At 39.9% G+C, this 17,279-nt stretch overlaps 1 protein-coding gene across 3 annotated transcripts in view; it reads left to right on the top strand.

Annotated features, from left to right (window-relative positions):
• The window catches only part of Nemf (nuclear export mediator factor), a 45,661-nt gene extending 28,493 nt beyond the window's left edge, over positions 1 to 17,168 (top strand). Inside the window, exons 20-34 of one of the 3 annotated variants that reach the window (XM_030246848.1) lie at positions 963 to 1,075; positions 3,733 to 3,790; positions 4,218 to 4,276; positions 4,357 to 4,477; positions 6,359 to 6,608; positions 8,140 to 8,182; positions 8,287 to 8,336; positions 10,529 to 10,682; positions 11,889 to 11,966; positions 12,271 to 12,465; positions 14,261 to 14,293; positions 16,043 to 16,143; positions 16,241 to 16,284; positions 16,375 to 16,454; positions 16,629 to 17,168. In XM_030246848.1, the coding sequence (XP_030102708.1) occupies positions 963 to 1,075; positions 3,733 to 3,790; positions 4,218 to 4,276; positions 4,357 to 4,477; positions 6,359 to 6,608; positions 8,140 to 8,182; positions 8,287 to 8,336; positions 10,529 to 10,682; positions 11,889 to 11,966; positions 12,271 to 12,465; positions 14,261 to 14,293; positions 16,043 to 16,143; positions 16,241 to 16,284; positions 16,375 to 16,454; positions 16,629 to 16,706 (1,457 nt within the window). In that variant the 3' untranslated portion in view covers positions 16,707 to 17,168. Of the gene's footprint in view, positions 1 to 962; positions 1,076 to 3,732; positions 3,791 to 4,217; positions 4,277 to 4,356; positions 4,478 to 6,358; positions 6,609 to 8,139; positions 8,183 to 8,286; positions 8,337 to 10,528; positions 10,683 to 11,888; positions 11,967 to 12,261; positions 12,466 to 14,260; positions 14,294 to 16,042; positions 16,144 to 16,240; positions 16,285 to 16,374; positions 16,455 to 16,628 lie in introns of those variants that run through there. The other 2 variants (NM_025441.3, XM_011244157.3) reach the window with 2 other exon arrangements.
• Positions 17,169 to 17,279: the final 111 nt, after the last annotated feature.

The raw sequence follows: 17,279 nt of genomic DNA, 5'->3' as shown, positions 1-17,279 counted from the left end.
GGCAGGAGGCTTTGAAACCTTATGCCACTCCCAGTAACACACCTCCTACAGCAAGGTTACACTATCCCCAAATTCCTCCTAATAGTCACCCATGGGAACCAAGTATTCAACTGCCTGAAATTTATAGGCAGCTTCTCATCGAAACTACCATAACTAGCAATGAATAAATTGATAAGCAGACATAGCAACATTAAAAGAATAAAAATAAGGGGTGTGGGATATAGCTCAGAAGGGTGCATTGATCTCCAGTGCCAAATGGACCAGACATGATGGAACAAGCCTGTAATTCTAGCATTCAAGAAGTAGAGACAAAAGGATCAGAAGTTCAACTTGGTCGTCAGCTATACAGCAGTTCATATAGCTGCCTGGGCTGAAGATCTTCTCTTCACAAAGAAAGAGAAACAGGAGTTAGGACTCGTTGGTACAGTACCCCCCTTTTTTTTTTCTTTTTTTTGGGGGGGTGGAGTGGGGTTTTTTTTGGGGGGGGGAGGTTTGAGACAGGGTTTCTCTGTATAGTCCTGGCTGTCCTGGAACTCACTCTGTAGACCAGGCTGGCCTTGAACTCAGAAATCCACCTGCCTCTGCCTCCCAAGTGCTAGGATTGGACAGCCAGGGCTACACAGAGAAACCCTGTCTCAAAAAAAAAAAAAAAAAAAAAAAACCCTAAATAAATAAATAAGTAACATTTAAAATATTTGGTTTTGGTCCCTAACACAGAGAAACCCTGCCTCAAAAAAAACCCTAAATAAATAAATAAATAAATAAATAACATTTAAAATATTTGGTTTTGGTCCCTAACACTACAACAACAGGTAGGTAGATAGCTAAATAGACTCTTGAAATGAATGTGGTATCTTTGTTACCCTGTCTTTGTTATTCAATGTTATACTAAGTATAATTTTGACATCTTGCTCTGTAGAAACCCTATACTTTGGTATTGAAACGTGGCATTGCTATTGTAGGCGAACCCATCCCTCCACGGACTTTGACTGAAGCAGGCACAATGGCACTTTGCTACAGTGCTGCTTGGGATGCACGTGTTATCACTAGTGCTTGGTGGGTGTACCATCATCAGGTAATAAGGGCTGTGGTCCACTTTCCTGATCTCTTAAGAGCTAAACCTCATTATAAATGCTAAGCTATAGAAGGTAGGCAAAGTACCTACCTTGTTAAAGCTTATGTTTAAGCAGTAGAGAAAAATGTATGCATACTAGTAGGAAGTGCTGTGAAGAAGAAAACGAAACAATTTTTGTTGTTGTTTTTAGCAAGGTCTCACTATGTAACTTTGACTGGCTTGGAACTTGCTGTGTAGACCAGGCTGGTCACAGAGATTTGCTTGTCTCTCTTTTATGAGTGCTTAGATTAAAGGTGTGTGTGCCACATTCCTGCTGCTGGGGGGGGGGGGGGGGGAGAGGCTTGTTTATTTATTTATTTGGTTTTTCAAGACAAAGTTTTTCTTTGTATCCTTGGCTGTTTTTGAATTCACTTTGTAGACCAGGTTGGCCTCAAACTCAGATCCGCCTGCCTCTGCTTCCTGAGGGCTGGGATTAAAGGTATGCACCAACACCAAAAATTTTAAAGCTACCATGTTGAATAAAATAACAGGTATTGGTAAGATTTGAATAAAGAGCCAAATGACGAGGGTAACCTATGGAGTTCTGCTGGGTAGAGAATGATCTACTAGTGACTGAAATGTTGAACTAAAAATACCTTTTCCTATTCATCTTGGTTAGAAGTTTCTGAATTCTCTTTTGCCTTTCCAGAAAGCAAGCATAACTTGTGTTTTATGTTTTCACTTGGTTTTAGTAATTGCCCTTCTTTCTGTTTAATGCTGTTCTGTTTTGCCGTACTGGAGATTGCACTTAGAGACCTGCGTTCTGAGCAAGTGTCCTTGGCCCGTTGTTGTGAGATCTAAGTTTTTCTAGCTGGTATTGAACTCACTTTTTTTTTTTTTTAAGATTTATTTATTTATTATATGTAAGTACACTGTAGCTGTCCTCAGATACTCCAGAAGAGGGCATCAGATTTCATTACGGATGGTTGTGAGCCACCATGTATGTAGTTGCTGGGATTTGAACTCAGGACCTTCGGGAGAGCAGTCGGCGCTCTTAACCACTGAGCCATCTCACCAGCCCTGAACTCACTTTATATCCCACACAGGACTTGAATTCTCAGTCCTGTTACCTCAGTCATCCAGGTCCCTGGACCACAGGCTTGTGCCACCAAGTCCAGCTGTTAGTGCTCTTTGATATTAATCCATTTTGGATTTGACTTCCCACTTAAAGGAGATCCACATTTTCAAGAATTATAGCTGATAATGATGTATTAATTCTACAAGAAAAAATCAATTTCATTATCATCCTTGAGATTTGTTTCATTTTATGTTATTTGCTGTTCTGTGATGTGGTTTTAGGAAATTAATAATGTTTATAACTCCACTATTAAAGTGGTTTTCTGTTTAGAACTAAAAAGATACTCTCAAATTTAGAGTAATCACAAATGTGTAAAATCTTTGGAATAGGCTCTTTATTTTGTTTTAACAACTATATTTTTTAAAGTTCTGTTATCCTTATTTCCTAGGAAAAAGTGTTTTAGTGGCTGGGAGGTGGCTCATAAAAGCCCTTTCATCAAGCCTAATGACCCGAACCCAGTCCCTGAGATCCAGATGGTGGGAGAGGAATCAACTCCTTGCGAGCTGTCCTCTGAGCTTCACAGCGTACATAGTACACACACACACACACACACACACACACACACACACACACACACACACACACACACACACACATTAAATTATTAAACTTTGGAGGCTGGAGAGATGGCTTAGCTGTTGAAGCATGTGTACTGCTTTTTTAGAGAACCCAGTTTTATTCCTAGCACCTTGATTACAACTACCTGTAACTCCAGCTCCAGGGGCTCCAGCACCCTCTTCTAAACTCAGCAGGCACCTACACTCACATGCACATAATCACACCCAGCCACACAGAGATAGACATGATTTACAATCTTCAAAGCTGGGAGGTGGTAGCAGAGAACCTTCAGTCCCTATACTTGGGAGGCAGAGGCAAACTGATCTCTAAATTGAAGGACAGCTAGGGCTACACAGAGAAACCTATCTTGGAAGAGAAAAATCTTTCAAAATATTTTTAAGGAAAAGAAAAGCTGTTTTACTGTCAAAAAGAATCCCAGAAAGGGATTTTAATGACTATAATTTTATCTTCCAGCAAGATTTTGTAGTAAGCTTATTAAACTTATTTTTCTAAAAAAAAATATTACTATGCTAGAAGAAAAAGCTAGTTCCAATGCAGCCTGTGGCATTTTATTGGAATAGTAGATCTTTTATTATTTCTTCATTTATTGTTGTCAAGTATATCTGTCATTGGAAGTATATATCTGTGTCTTCAGTATTGAGAATATTTACTAAGTTATAAAGTTTTCAGGGCTTAGAGTTGCTTGCTTGAATGTTATTATTTCCTTCTCTGGGGTAGAAAAAAATCTTTTTGAAAGTGTCTTCGAGACTGAAGTTGTAGCTAATTTGGATAGAGTATATTCCTGACATGCATGGTAGGGCACTGTTGTAATCCTGGTACTCAAGAGATGGTCAGGTTAGCAGTTCAAGGTCACCCTCCGTTCTATAGCAAGTTCAAAGCCAACCTGTAACACCCGAGAGCCTGTCTTATTTTAGTTTCTTTTTCTTTAGATAAGAATATAATGCATTATTGTGTTCCTCAGGTGTCTAAAACAGCACCAACAGGAGAATATTTAACAACAGGAAGCTTCATGATAAGAGGTAACAGCTTAACATAATAAATATCCCTAAGTTGGATTATGGGGGCAAGAGCCATTTTAAAGATATTCATAAAGTAGAAGTGGTTTGTTGTAATTGCACATATAAATTTTGTTATGAAATAAATTTGCCATGGCGAATTCAGCATTTATTAATGAGAATCTATTTCATATAGTTTAGTTATAATAATAATTATAGCCTGACCTTTTTAAAGTAAAAAATAAGATTATTATGGTTCTGACAAATCCAAAGATGGTAGCAAGCATTCACACTTTTTCTTAATAATTATTCCTATATATAATATTAAATTGTGTAAGTGTTCATGTTATAGTACAAGGTCAAATGTATATAATTATAGGTATAGCATATTTCAGACCAAAAACTGGAGAAAACAGATTTTTATAACCATTAATGTGTATTATCTTTTTAGGAAAAAAGAATTTCCTTCCTCCTTCATACCTAATGATGGGGTTTAGCTTCCTTTTTAAGGTACTCTTTACTTTCTCTAGGCTTTTACACTTTTACACTCTTCCTAAAGTTCCCGCAGTGAGGAAGGACTTTTTCTCTAGGTAGATGAGTCTTGTGTCTGGAGACATCGAGGTGAACGAAAAGTCAGAGTGCAGGATGAAGACATGGAAACACTGACAAGCTGCACAAGTGAACTCATGGCAGAAGAAATGGAACAACTAGGTAGTGTGTGTGTGTGTTTGTGTGTGTGTGTGTGTGTGTGTGTGTGTGTGTGTGTGTGTGTGTGTGTTCCTGTGCTCTTGTGTATGGAAGCCAGAGGGTAATAACAGGTGTTTCTCGGGCACTGTCAGCTTCTCTCTGGAGACTGGGTTTTATATTCCTGGTCTGGAGTTTGCTGATTAGGCCAGGCTGAGTGGGCACAGGAGCCTGTCTCCTCCCCACCTGTATTAGGATTACAGGCGCTCACATACTGTCTGGCCACAGGCTTTCTGTGGATTCAGCTTACATCCTGTGCCTGAAAGGCAAGCACTTGACCAACTAAATATTTATCTTCTCAGCCAGGCTTGAGACTTTGGTCTTCTCTTGAGGCAAGCAAGATACCACTGTATAACTCCGGCCTGCCTGGGACTTGTCATATGGATCAGGCTGCCATTGAACTTGCATCAGTTCTTCTGTGTTTGTCTCCCAAGGGCTAGCTAGTGTCATAGAAATTCACCATCATATCTAGCCATGGCTTGTGGTTTTTTTTAAAGTTTATTTATTTTATATATGTGAGTAACTGAAGAGGGCACTGGATCCCATTACAGAGGGTTATGAACCACCATGTGGGTGTTCGGAATTGAACTCAGGACCACTGGAAGATCAGTCAGTGCTCTCAACCACTGAGCCATCTCTCCAGCTCATGGCTCATGATTTTTACTCTCTAATTTTATTTCTAAATCTTAAGTCTCTTCTATGATATCCAGAATTTTAAAAATAGTCCAAAGTACTACCAATTTCTGGATAGATGAAATACGCTCTTGTTTTATACTAAGGATTGAAAAAAAAATTTTTTTTAATTCATTTATTTTATGTATGTGAGTACACTATAGCTGTACGGAGCCTTCATGTGGTTGTTGGAAATTGAATTTTAGGATCTCTGCTTGCTCCAGACTGCCCACTTGCTCTGGTCAACTCTGCTCACTCACTCCCTGCTTGCTCCGGCCCAAAGATTTATTTATAATTATACATAAGTACACTATAGCTGTCTTCAGATACACCAGAAGAGGGCGTCAGATCTCATTACGGGTAGTTGTGAACCACCATGTGGTTGCTGGGAATTGAACTCAGGACCTTCATAAGAGCAGTCAGTGCTCTTACCTGCTGAGCCATCTCACTAGCCCTGAAAAAAATATTTTAACGAGTTAAAAATGGTTAAATTTATAATCAAAGTACTTTTGGTAAAACTTGAGCATTTACTGGATAGCTTATAAATATATATAACAAGTAAATTTGGGTACTTATAAGTTAACATTTCCATTTGAATTTAGGGTTAGCAGTGATAGGAAGTGCTACAGAGGTGCTATGATTGCCTACCTAACTAAGGAACCTAGACTTCTGTAGCCTTTTGTGGTTATGTTGTGTTTTGTAATTGAAAACTGCTGTGGTATTAGATTCTATTGATTGATGCATGCCATGTCCCTGTCATAAAGTTATATATATTTTTTAATTTCATGACAGTTCTTAAAAATGGCAATTGGACCTAGTTATTAATATTAGCATTTCTTTTGCCTAAGTGTAAAGCTAGTTGTATAATATATATTGGTTTACATTTACAAATTAATAAAGTTGCAGAGTTTATACAACTACTTTTATTGTCTTGCCTTTTGGAAGTAGCAGTGACAGACAGCTTAGGTTTGTTACAGAAATAGTAGCCATGTCCAAAAATCTTGTGGTAAATTGATCTTGGAGGCCATGTAAGGGTAAGTCTTTTTCAGAATGGATTCAGTGCATTGTGGAGATGCTCAGGATCTTTTGATGCCCCTTTGGGGAACCTGGGAATGACTGGAATCACGCAGCCCCATTGGGAGTGGCACACTGACTTTCCTTATGGGAATTCTACAGAAGGGGGTGATAGCAGTGAAGAAGAGACTGAGGAATTACATGGAATGCCTGGAGACGTAGAACTCATGACTCAGGTTGATCAAGAGGACATTGCTGTGCACAGTGGGAGAGATGAACTAAGCTCTGAAGATGGAGAAGCCAAAGCAGTTACAAAAGATCAGGAGCCCATTGGTGAAATGAAGGAAGAAGAGGAAGACACCTTTGAATATCCTGATACTACCATTGACTTGTCCCATCTTCAGTCCCAACGGTAAACTTCAAAAGAATTTTTAGTTTTACTTGTAGACTGAAGATGACATTGAGGCAATCCATATAAAACAGTGCACCGAGATTGACATTCACTCACACTTCCTGTGTTCCTCGGGGCTAGTCTGGGACTTGCACCCTCCTTTGAGGTCTTGCTTTTTCAGCATTTGATTGGTATCCTGCTAGAACTTCCTAGGACCAAAGGAGAGAATTACGTACTAGCCCAACTAGGTCAGACTGGAAACAGCAGGCTCTGCGCATGTGGCTCGGTGGTAGAGAGTTTGCTTTGCGTGCTTAAAAGCCGTGTTTAAACCTCAGCCTTGCAGAAACAAATTAATAAAGTTTTCAGGAAAATAAAAAATTAAGGAAAGTGATCCAAACTCAGAAAAACAAAAACCTAACTTCTAATGTGTATAGAAATGGGTGTGTAGCAAAAAGCCTAAAACTCTAGAAAGGAAGACCGACCAAGATAGGGTAAAATAGATGGTGCAGATGGACACACAGCATGAAAGAGGGAAGGAGACTACAGTGAGGTTACCAGGGGAACTCAGGAGATAATGGGAAAGAAGAACCCACTGAAATATACTTATTTGAAAATACTGCAATGGGGCTAGGGAAGAGGCTCAAAAGAAAGCATATTGCTTTCATAGGGAACCTGAGTTTGGTTCCCAGCACCCATATTGTGCCATGTACAACCACATGTAAGTGCATCCCCAGGAAATCAGTGCTGTCTTCTGGCCTACCTTCACTCAAGTGCACATACCCACATGACACATATATACATAAATACCAGTTTCAAAGCTGGGTGTAGTGGCTCATACCTTCAATTCCAGTAGAGGAAGGTGGATCTCTGAGCTTGAGGCCAGTCTAGTCTACAGAGTTCCAGGACAGTCAAACAAGAGGAAAAAACAAAACAAAACAAAACAAAACAAAAAAAAACCCAAAAAATCAGAATTCAACAAAAAGAAAATAGTTTTAACAACAGTCTCATTTTAAACAACAAAAAAAGTTGATGTTTTAGTCTTCATTGTCTTACCACCAAGTGAATAGAACGTTGTTCTTGTTTGGTTTTTGTTGTTATTTGAGACAAGATTTCACTGTCTAGCTCTGGCTAGCCTGGAACTGGATATGTAGAAAGTCTGAGGGTATCTCCTTAGCCAAGCTCCTCTGTGTTTAAGCATTGATTTCTATCTTAGAAAATGGATTTCCCTTCACAGGAATTTGGTGGAGATATCAGTGCATAGCATCTAGCAGTATCTGGCACAGAGATTTCAGCTCTGCAAGTGTGTGTGGTGCTGATATGAAGAGCAGGCGTTCAGGGTCATCCCAGTTATATAGGGGGTTTAAGGACAGCTGGTCTCCAAAAGAAAAGACTTAGCACTCTTCTGAAGAGTGTATATACAAGTACGGGAAGGTGCTTCGGTTGTATTTTGCCAAATTTGAAGATTTGTAGGATTATAAGTAAGATAGAGGATTACATTATGACTTTGCAACTGAATGGCTTTAATAGGTTAGTAAATCTTTTGTTTTCATAGGCCTCTACAGAAACTGGCTCCAAGAGAAGAGTCTTTGAACTCAGTAAGCTATACTTGAAGTTATGCTTTTTTTTTTTAATGTTCTTCTGAATATTTTCTTTTGAAATGTAATAGTATTCTCATGGTTCCTTGCTTTTGTTTTAATAGAATGACAGTAAATCACAGGGCCGAAGACATTTGTCAGCCAAGGAGAGAAGGTAAATGTGTTACATCACCTAGTCCTGGCTTAAAACCCACAGCTGGGTGGTGGGATGACTCCGTGGTAAAAATGCTTGCTGTACCAGCCCGCTAGCCCAGGTTCACTCCCAGCTCCTATAGCATTAGAGAACGGACTCCTGAAGGTTGTCCTCTGACCTCCACGTGTGTACCAAATAGCATGTGTTCACACATCATAAACACAGAATAATAAATAATAAATGTAATGATATCTGATGCCCTCTTCTGGTATGTTTGAAGACATCTACAGTGTACTCATATATATAAAATAACTTAATCTTTTTTTTTTTTTTTTTTTTTTTTTTTTTTTGGTTTTTCGAGACAGGGTTTCTCTGTATAGCCTTGGCTGTCCTGGAACTCACTCTGTAGACCAGGCTGGCCTAGAACTCAGAAATCCACCTGTCTCTGCCTCCCAAGTGCTGGGATCAAAGGCATGTGCCACCACCGCCTGGCCATAACACTGATTTTGTAAAAAAAAAAAAATTCAATTATTCATTTATAGTGGTTGTGAAAATGAATGAATTTTATTTTCTGTGCATTGGTGTGTCACCTGCACATTTGTCTGTGTGAGGTGTCACATCCCCTGGGTTGGAGTTATAGACAGACAGTTGGGAAACATCAGATGGGTGCTGGGAATTGAACCTGCGTCTTCTGGAAGAGCAGTTGATGCTCTTAACTGCTGAGCCATCTCTCCAGCCTCCTTGGTCTTATTTCCCCTTTCCCTTTTACATGCTCTTGCCGTTTTCTTTTCTCCCCCTTTAATTCTAAGATATTAATAAGAATAAATAAATTGAAATTAATCAGGACATTTTTGTATAAAACCTAAGCCTGGGGACCAACGGCTAGGTACAGTATTTGTTATGTGAGCACGGGACCCTGAGTGCAGAGCCCCGGTACCCACACAAAGCTGAGCACGCAGTGAGCTAGCTGTTGTCTCAGCACTGGGAGGAAAAACAGGATTCTTTGTTTTTGCTGGCCAGCCAGCCCAGTCAGAAACCAAAAAGACTTGGCAAACTTTGTTCAGTGGGTGATCCTATCTCAGGATAAGATAGAGTTTAATAGAACAAAACACACAACATCTTCCTCTGGGCTCTTCATGTACACACATAAGAAATATACCTTAGATATTTTAGCAGTTAGGTACATGAGGGTAAAAGACTCCAAGGAGAATTAGCATTACAACGAGGACAAAAAAGTTTGGATGTAAAAAAAAATGCTTTGGGGCTGGTGAGATGGCTCAGTGGGTAAGAGCACCCGACTGCTCTTCTGAAGGTCCGGAGTTCAAATCCCAGCAACCACATGGTGGCTCTCAACCATCCGTAACGAGATCTGGAGTGTCTGAAGACAGCTACAGTGTACTTACATATAATAAATAAATCTTAAAAAAAATGCTTTGGTGAAATAATAAATAGACTTGAGATGAAAGAAAAGGAAAGTTTATGTATATGTTATAAAAATCATAGCTGTTTAGGTTAGAAGGAAATTAAAAATAAGAGAACATGGAATGACTAAGTGTTGGAGAACCTTGCAATTTAGGTCATAGTCCTCCATGGCAGGTTGGTTGTCTGAGCTCTGCACACAGTGAGGGGCTCCCTTTCTCAGTGGGGCTTCCCATCTCTGCCTCTTTGTCCAGAGACTCAGGTCAGTGGCCTTGTCTCAGAGTGACCTTGTACAGAGCTGTCTGCCAGGCTGCATAACTCAACCTAGATAAGGAAACAGAAGGTTAAGGGAAGTCTGGGAAGGGAGGTTATAAGGATACAGAGGAAATCTGGCAGGCAGTGAGGGCCTGGGCTGAGACAGCAGCACTGAGATCAGATGCCAAGGCAGCAGAGTACACCCTTCTTCTTTAACAGGTTTGTATTTGGAAACACTTGTTTATCCCATTCACCAGTGCCTAGGATGTGGCAGAGCCTTGCTCATAGAACACTGCAAACCCCAGTGTCTGCACATCAGGGTGGTTAGCTGAATAAGTGAATGTGGAGTTGAGGAAGGATAAGCCAATAATATTTTTAAGTCTGGGGTTATTTAAGCCTCGTTATATATAGTGCTTTGGTGTGATTATCAAGCTAAGGAGAGGCTACCACACACTTTACATCTTCCCTTTTCCTTTTACAGTTTTTAGGACACATTTGACATTCTTAAAATTTGATATTTCTGCTTGATTTGTATGTAGAGAAATGAAAAAGAAAAAGCTCCCATGTGAGTCAGGGGATTTAGAAGTGATAGAAGAAAAGGACAAAGAGAGAGAAAGTGCTGTGCACACTGAAGCTTACCAAAACACAAGCAAAAATGTGGCAGCTGGACAGCCAATGAAAAGAGGACAGAAGGTAAGAAATCAACTTGTAAATGATCTTTTAGTTCAGTATGGCTCACAAGCGAAGCTGAGGGGCTCCTCTTGGTTTTGTAAAGTGTAAAAGTGCAATAGAACGGGCTGGCTGCTCTTCCAGAGGACGCGGCTTCAGTCCCAGCACTTACACCACAGCCGGCAACTCTTACCTTTAGTTCAGGAGATCCAGCATGCTTTCTGGTCTCCGTGTGGTACCAGGCATGTAAGTGGTACATAGATACACGTGCAGACAAAACACCCATAGACATAAAATAATTTGTTTGTGTGTTTGTTTGTTTGTTTTTCGAGACAGGGTTTCTCTGTATAGCCCTGGCTGTCCTGGAACTCACTTTGTAGACCAGGCTGACCTCGAACTAAGAAATCTGCCCGTCTCTGCCTCCCAAGTGCTCGGGTTAAAGGCATGTGCCACCACTGCCTGGCAAAATCATTTTTAAGTAAAATAGAGTATGTACAAGGATTTTTTTTTCCAATTCTGTGACTGAAAATTAGCTGGAAAAGTAAGAGTGTTCCAGATGAAGGTGTTCATCTGGGAAGGGCTTCCACCTACACATACAGACTTCCTGATGCTGAACATAGCTGAGATCCTAAGTACCAACTAGCACTGAGATGGTAGAGAATGCCTCCTTCATTGTTGCTAGACTGGGATTTGAAGGTTAGACAAGGCAGTCATTGTGAAGTAGATTTCATGTTCTCACTGCGGCAGGACCGATGGCGGGGCATTATTTGCTTGAGATGGTGGGAAGCAGGAAACAGAAAATCCATGTCCTGGCAGGAGGGCTGCCAGTGTGTCATCAACAACCTGGGTCACCAAGTGAAGCCACCTAGACAAGCCTGTTCAGTCCCAACCCTCCACCCTCTCAAGAATTTACTATACCTGTTACTATTCTTGCACAGGGGCCCAAGAAGGGAGAGGGCTCACAGACAGTGGGTGGGCAGTGAGCCAGACTTATTTAAAGACACTTAAAAAAAAACGTTGTGTTGATTTACCGTTACTTGTATGTATGCCTTCTGTCCCATTGTGGCAAATTCCTTAAGGATGAGGGCTATGGCATATCCATCTTCCTGTGTTCCATATTGTTCTTTATAATGCTTGGCACCTTGTTCAAAAGCGTATTTGATAGAATGAAAGAGGCATTTTAAAAATAGGCTTTACTGCTGATTTTTTTTTCAAATCTTCTGATTTCAGAGTAAAATGAAAAAAATGAAGGAAAAATACAAAGACCAGGATGATGAAGATCGTGAACTTATTATGAAGTTGCTGGCAGTGAGTATCATCTAGAATCATTTCTCTTCTAGGCTGTGAGGGACATTCAAAACCTTAGCAGTGTTTGGGCTGAGACGCCTCTGTGAGCAAAGGCGCTTTCGCCAAGCCGCAGCTCACTTCCTAACCCACATGTTCAAAGGAGAAAACTAACTCCTGCGCGTCAACTCCACGTGTGGCCCTACACTCAGAAACATACACCCAAACGTAAGGAAAATAAAAGCTGGCTGAGATTCACAACATAAAGGTCCATTATTAGTAGTACTAATCATAATTACATTGACTTTTCCCCCTGATGAATTGAAAGTCTGCAGGTTCGAACAAAGAAGAAAAGGGGAAGAAAGGAAAGAAAGGAAAACCAAAAGATGAACCTGTGAAAAAACCCCCACAGAAACCAAGAGGTGGACAGCGGGTTTTAGATGTTGTTAAAGAACCTCCGTCCCTGCAGGTTTTAGCTCATGACTTACAAGACTTAGCTGTCGATGATCCACATGATGACAAGGTGAGTGTCCTCAGCTCAGGTGACCAGGGCCTGGAACTGACAAGGCTAGCCCACGGCATGCCACTGTCCTTATCATAGAAACAGTCTCAAAGACTAAAATCCATTTCATAAAAATGGGGAGTGAGAAACTTCTAAAGAGAGGGCTTTCTGTAAAGTGCTCCAGAGAGCCTGAGTCCTTGCCCTAGAACTGGTGGACTTTATATGCTTATGATCCAGCACCTGGGGAGCACGTGGAGTAGACCCCACTCAGCAAGCTCCAGGCCAATGAAAGATCTTATCTTAAAGTGGACGGTGTTCCTGAAGATGACATCCACAGGGACACAGGCAGGAGTGTATGTACTCACAAAAGTTTTATGGAAGAGATTTTACATTATTCCCGTGGAACTCAGTTTAAGAAGAGAAAGAATTGGGTTTATTTTGAGTAGAAATAAATTTTACTTCTGTAATCTTTTCTATAGGATTATAAACTTTATTGTGTTACATAGTATTAAAAAAATAACTTATTAGGGGTTAGGTCTCAGTTATAGAAGTTAACTTTCTCCAGCTAGGTAGTTTTATTTGATTGCTTTATCAAATCATTTAAAAGCCAGTTAAGTATATCTTCGTTCATAAACAGATAATGTATTCTTGAAGTGCTGAGCTTTTACAAAGAGATGTGTATGCGGCTGGCAGGTGTGGTGATCACTGGAGTCCCAGCACAATCAGCTATGTTACTTCGCTTTTAGTTTAGTTTACTTCAGTTTAGTGAGATGTTTACAGGGATTTCTTGTCACTATTTCCCCCTCTACTCAACAGTGTTGTTTATGGTTCTAAACTTCGTTTTGGTTCTCAAGTTTTTATATATACTATTGCCATATCTGTGGTTTTATCTATAAACCTTAGGCTCAAAAATGTCCATACCAGATATGGTTGTTTATAGCCAGAATTCCAGCACTTGGAAGGCCAAAGCAGAAGGAGCAGAAGGAAAGATTCCTAAGAGGAATTATTCATCTTTTGTGGGTATAGATAATGGTCTAGCCCAGTGTGATGATGTTGAGAACTGGAGCTTTCAGAAGGGAAGTAATGCTCTTATAAGAGATTAAAGGAGTCTCTCAGGTGAAGACCTGGCATCAAATGCTAGTTTCTACTATTACAGTTTAGCTTTTGTTTTTTGAGTTTCGTGCAGCACAGACTTGGATTACAACTTGCTTTTGCCTCTACCTCTCAGGATTACAGTGACTCCCACATTCTACTATGATACCATTTGGAGGCACATCTTCATAAAACCTACTGCTGTCCCGATCTTGGACTTTTTATCCTAAGTAACTATTAGATATAAATTTATTATTTTAAAAATTGTGAACTCTAAAGTCCTAAACAGCCCAAAGACTAAACTGAGACTAGTCTGTCTCCAAGTAGGTATTGTGTGTAACAAATCCACAGAATTAAGTCTATCTCAATATTTGAAGGGTATCTTAAAGTTGTTGGCCAAACTCTTTTTGAAGTCCTTTTTGTAAGAATTACTTTTTAATTTGCAAACATTTAGCTTAGTTGTCATTTCCGGTTGTCTCTACAACTTACACTCTTTCAGCATATACCCTAAGTAAAAGGTTTTGTCACTGGTTAAAAACACTATATTTTCCTCTTTCAGTAGCAATGCTTTTTAAAATATTAAATATGAGTCTTAGGGGACCTAAGTTGTAGTCTTCAATTTTTATGTTATACAACAGCCTTATCATATATATATTTTTTTCCTGCTTGTGGCTTATCGGTGCAGAATTTTATAGCTGACTTTAAGTTTTGTGTTTGACACTAGGAGGAACACGATCTGGATCAGCAGGGGAATGAGGTAGGATCTGAGTAAGGTTTCTATTCTGTTTCACTGCAATCTTTCCCCAGAATATCTAATGCTACTCAAAACTGGAGGCAACTGCAGCTCTGCAGCACTGTCTGGGTTGAGGTATCATATGTGCTGTATGTAACTCTGCAAGTCTCAAACTGTTCTTGGGGTTTTGTTGTTTTGGTTGATAGGGTCTCAGTATGTAGCCTTGGCCAACCTGGAACTTGCCTCCATTTGTCTCCTGAGAGCTGGGTTTAAAGGTGTGCCCACCATACCTTGCCTGAAAATAACTCTCTATTCCTCCCCCTCCTTTGTGCTTCAATATTCTTCTTATTATGGGGATAATTTACTTAAAAGCCCAACATCAAAGCATTTTGCCCCTGTAGATAGCCTACAATTGCGAACTAGTCTAAGGAGTTCTGAAATTTTTCCTTAAGAACGCAGCACCGGGCTGGAGGATGGCTCAGTGGTTAAGAGCACTGACTGCTCTTCCAAAGGTCCTGAGTTCAAATCCCAGCAACCACATGGTGGCTCACAACCATCCATAAATGAGATCTGATGCCCTCTTCTGGGGTATCTGAAGACAGCGGCAGCATATTACATATAATAAATAAATCTAAGAAAAAAAAAAAAAGAACAGAGTACCTCCTGCCCTCTGTCAGGCCACTCAAAACCAGTAGTAGCTGTAGATTTAGACTTGATATCCTCTTCTGGTATGCATGTGCTTGTGTACACACAACATCCCCACAAGTAAAAGGAGTCTTTCTCAACTTTGGCACTGTTAACATTTTAGAAAGTATGATCTTTTGTTGCAAGGCCTGTCTTAACATATTATGAACTGACTAATGATACCTGTTGCCTAACCCACTAGATGTCACTCCTTTCTTTCTGAAAGCCAAAACTTTATTTTATAGATAGATAGATAGATAGATAGATAGATCGGTCCCTGGTCTAGCCAAGTTTAGTAGTACATGCTTTTAATTGCCATACATGGGAGGCAGAGGCAGATGGATCTCTGCGAGTTAATGCCTGCCTGGTATACAAAGTTCATTCCAGGACATCAAGGGCTACACAATGAGATTGTTTTGTCTTACGAGATAGCTCAGTCTATAAAGTGCTTTCCATGGACACATAAGGACCTGAACTCAATCCCCGGCACCCACATGAAAAACCGAGCAAGGCAGCATATACCTGGAGTCCTGGCAGGAAGGAAGTGGGAGAGAGGCGCTCTGGAGCTCTAGGCTTAGTGAAAGACTGTTAGATAGTTAGAGGTTAGTAGAGGCTTCCACACACCAAAAGGAAAACTCATGGTCTGGTCCAAGTGTAAGTTGTTTCCTTGTAACAGACTTAAACTCCTCGTAGTTATTAGCACTGTGTATCATTTTAATCCACAGGAGCTCCCTGTGCAGCTTAGCTGCTAGTCCAACTTGACTTCCTCCCACTCTAAAACACATTAAATGGTATGTTGAGAACTATTCCCATTGTTATACGTTGTGAAGAATATATATTGAAACATAACTCTTTAGTTCTTTGGAACTGTAAGCAGAATTTGGGTACTGTTGTCAGATTGTATGTCAGAAAAGGCTAAGAGTATTCAGAAACTGATTTGTTGTTTTAGATCTTGGCTTTATGATGGTGTGATCTGAACAGATTGCATGTTAGGCAAGGGTTCTACTACTCAACAGCACCCCTCCCCAGCATCTACTGTTCTTTTCAAGTTTGGCATAAATTCCTTTTATAATTTTCTTTCTCCTTTAGGAAAATCTATTTGACTCTTTGACAGGGCAGCCACATCCTGAGGATGTACTGATGTTTGCTATTCCAATATGTGCCCCTTACACCATCATGACAAACTATAAGTAAGTCACTGTTGTCTCGCTCATACTCATTGCCAAGTAGCTTTAGGAATCTTTGATCTCCATGTAGTAACTGGTACAATTTTTTTTTTTTTTTAAGATACAAAGTGAAACTTACACCTGGAGTTCAGAAAAAGGGGAAAGGTAATTTAGGTGTTTTTTTTTGTGTGTGTGTGATTTTTAAATAGTTTAGTGACTAAACCAGAAGTACATTCTTGTGTGCTCTCCTTACAGCTGCGAAGACAGCCTTGAACAGTTTCATGCACTCCAAAGAAGCCACAGCAAGAGAAAAAGACTTATTCCGAAGTGTGAAGGTAAGGTTTCCCTTCAGCTCTTGTCTGTTGTCTTGACACAATGCTGTCTCCCCAGGACCCTAAGTAGGTTTACTTGGCAAAAGCTGTAAGTGCCTTTCTCCTGACAGTAGAGTACACGTAATTACCCTAAATAGGATATGACAATATTACGTACTTTTTGTTTGTTTGTTTTAGGACACAGATTTATCAAGAAACATTCCTGGAAAAGTAAAAGTGTCCGCACCTAATCTTCTGCATGTGAAGAGGAAATAGCTGGGATGAGAGCCTCAGCACTGAACAGCCAGTTTGTAGCCTTTGGAAGGTCAACGATGCAGACGTGTTAACAGGACTTCCACTTTACAAATGAACATACTGCCTTGCTATCACCAAAAGGACTTAAGATTTTTTCCCAAGTTTTATATATATCTATATAAACTATGATAGTATTTCCTAAAATATTTGTGAAAACTTAATGATACACATCTGTAATTGTATTGTTCTACATTTTATTGAACTTCTTGAGGTTTCATTTCATGATGTAACGACCCTGAAATAGCTCAAGTGCATAAACTACTGACGTAGTGGTCTACTGTATATAACATCTAATACATAGTACAGCCAGTCACGAGAGGTTTCGTTTGGTTAATGGAACAATTAAACATTTAAGATTTGTGTCTTGAACACTTTGCCAAATTTTACATCAAATGCAAAAAAAAATAACACAAGAAAATGACAGTTGTTTCCGTGTATTCATATCTATCACTTTCCTCCCTAACTTCTTCCTTGTAATATCTCTCAGTTGTTTGCCATTTTCTCTCCCAACCCCCAGCAGCTGTCAAAGAGTTA

This window comes from Mus musculus, chromosome 12 (assembly GCF_000001635.26).
Source record: "Mus musculus strain C57BL/6J chromosome 12, GRCm38.p6 C57BL/6J".
NCBI lineage: Eukaryota > Metazoa > Chordata > Mammalia > Rodentia > Muridae > Mus > Mus musculus.
The sequence above is the reverse complement of the archived record's forward strand: the minus strand, read 5'-3'. Positions and strand labels throughout refer to the sequence as shown.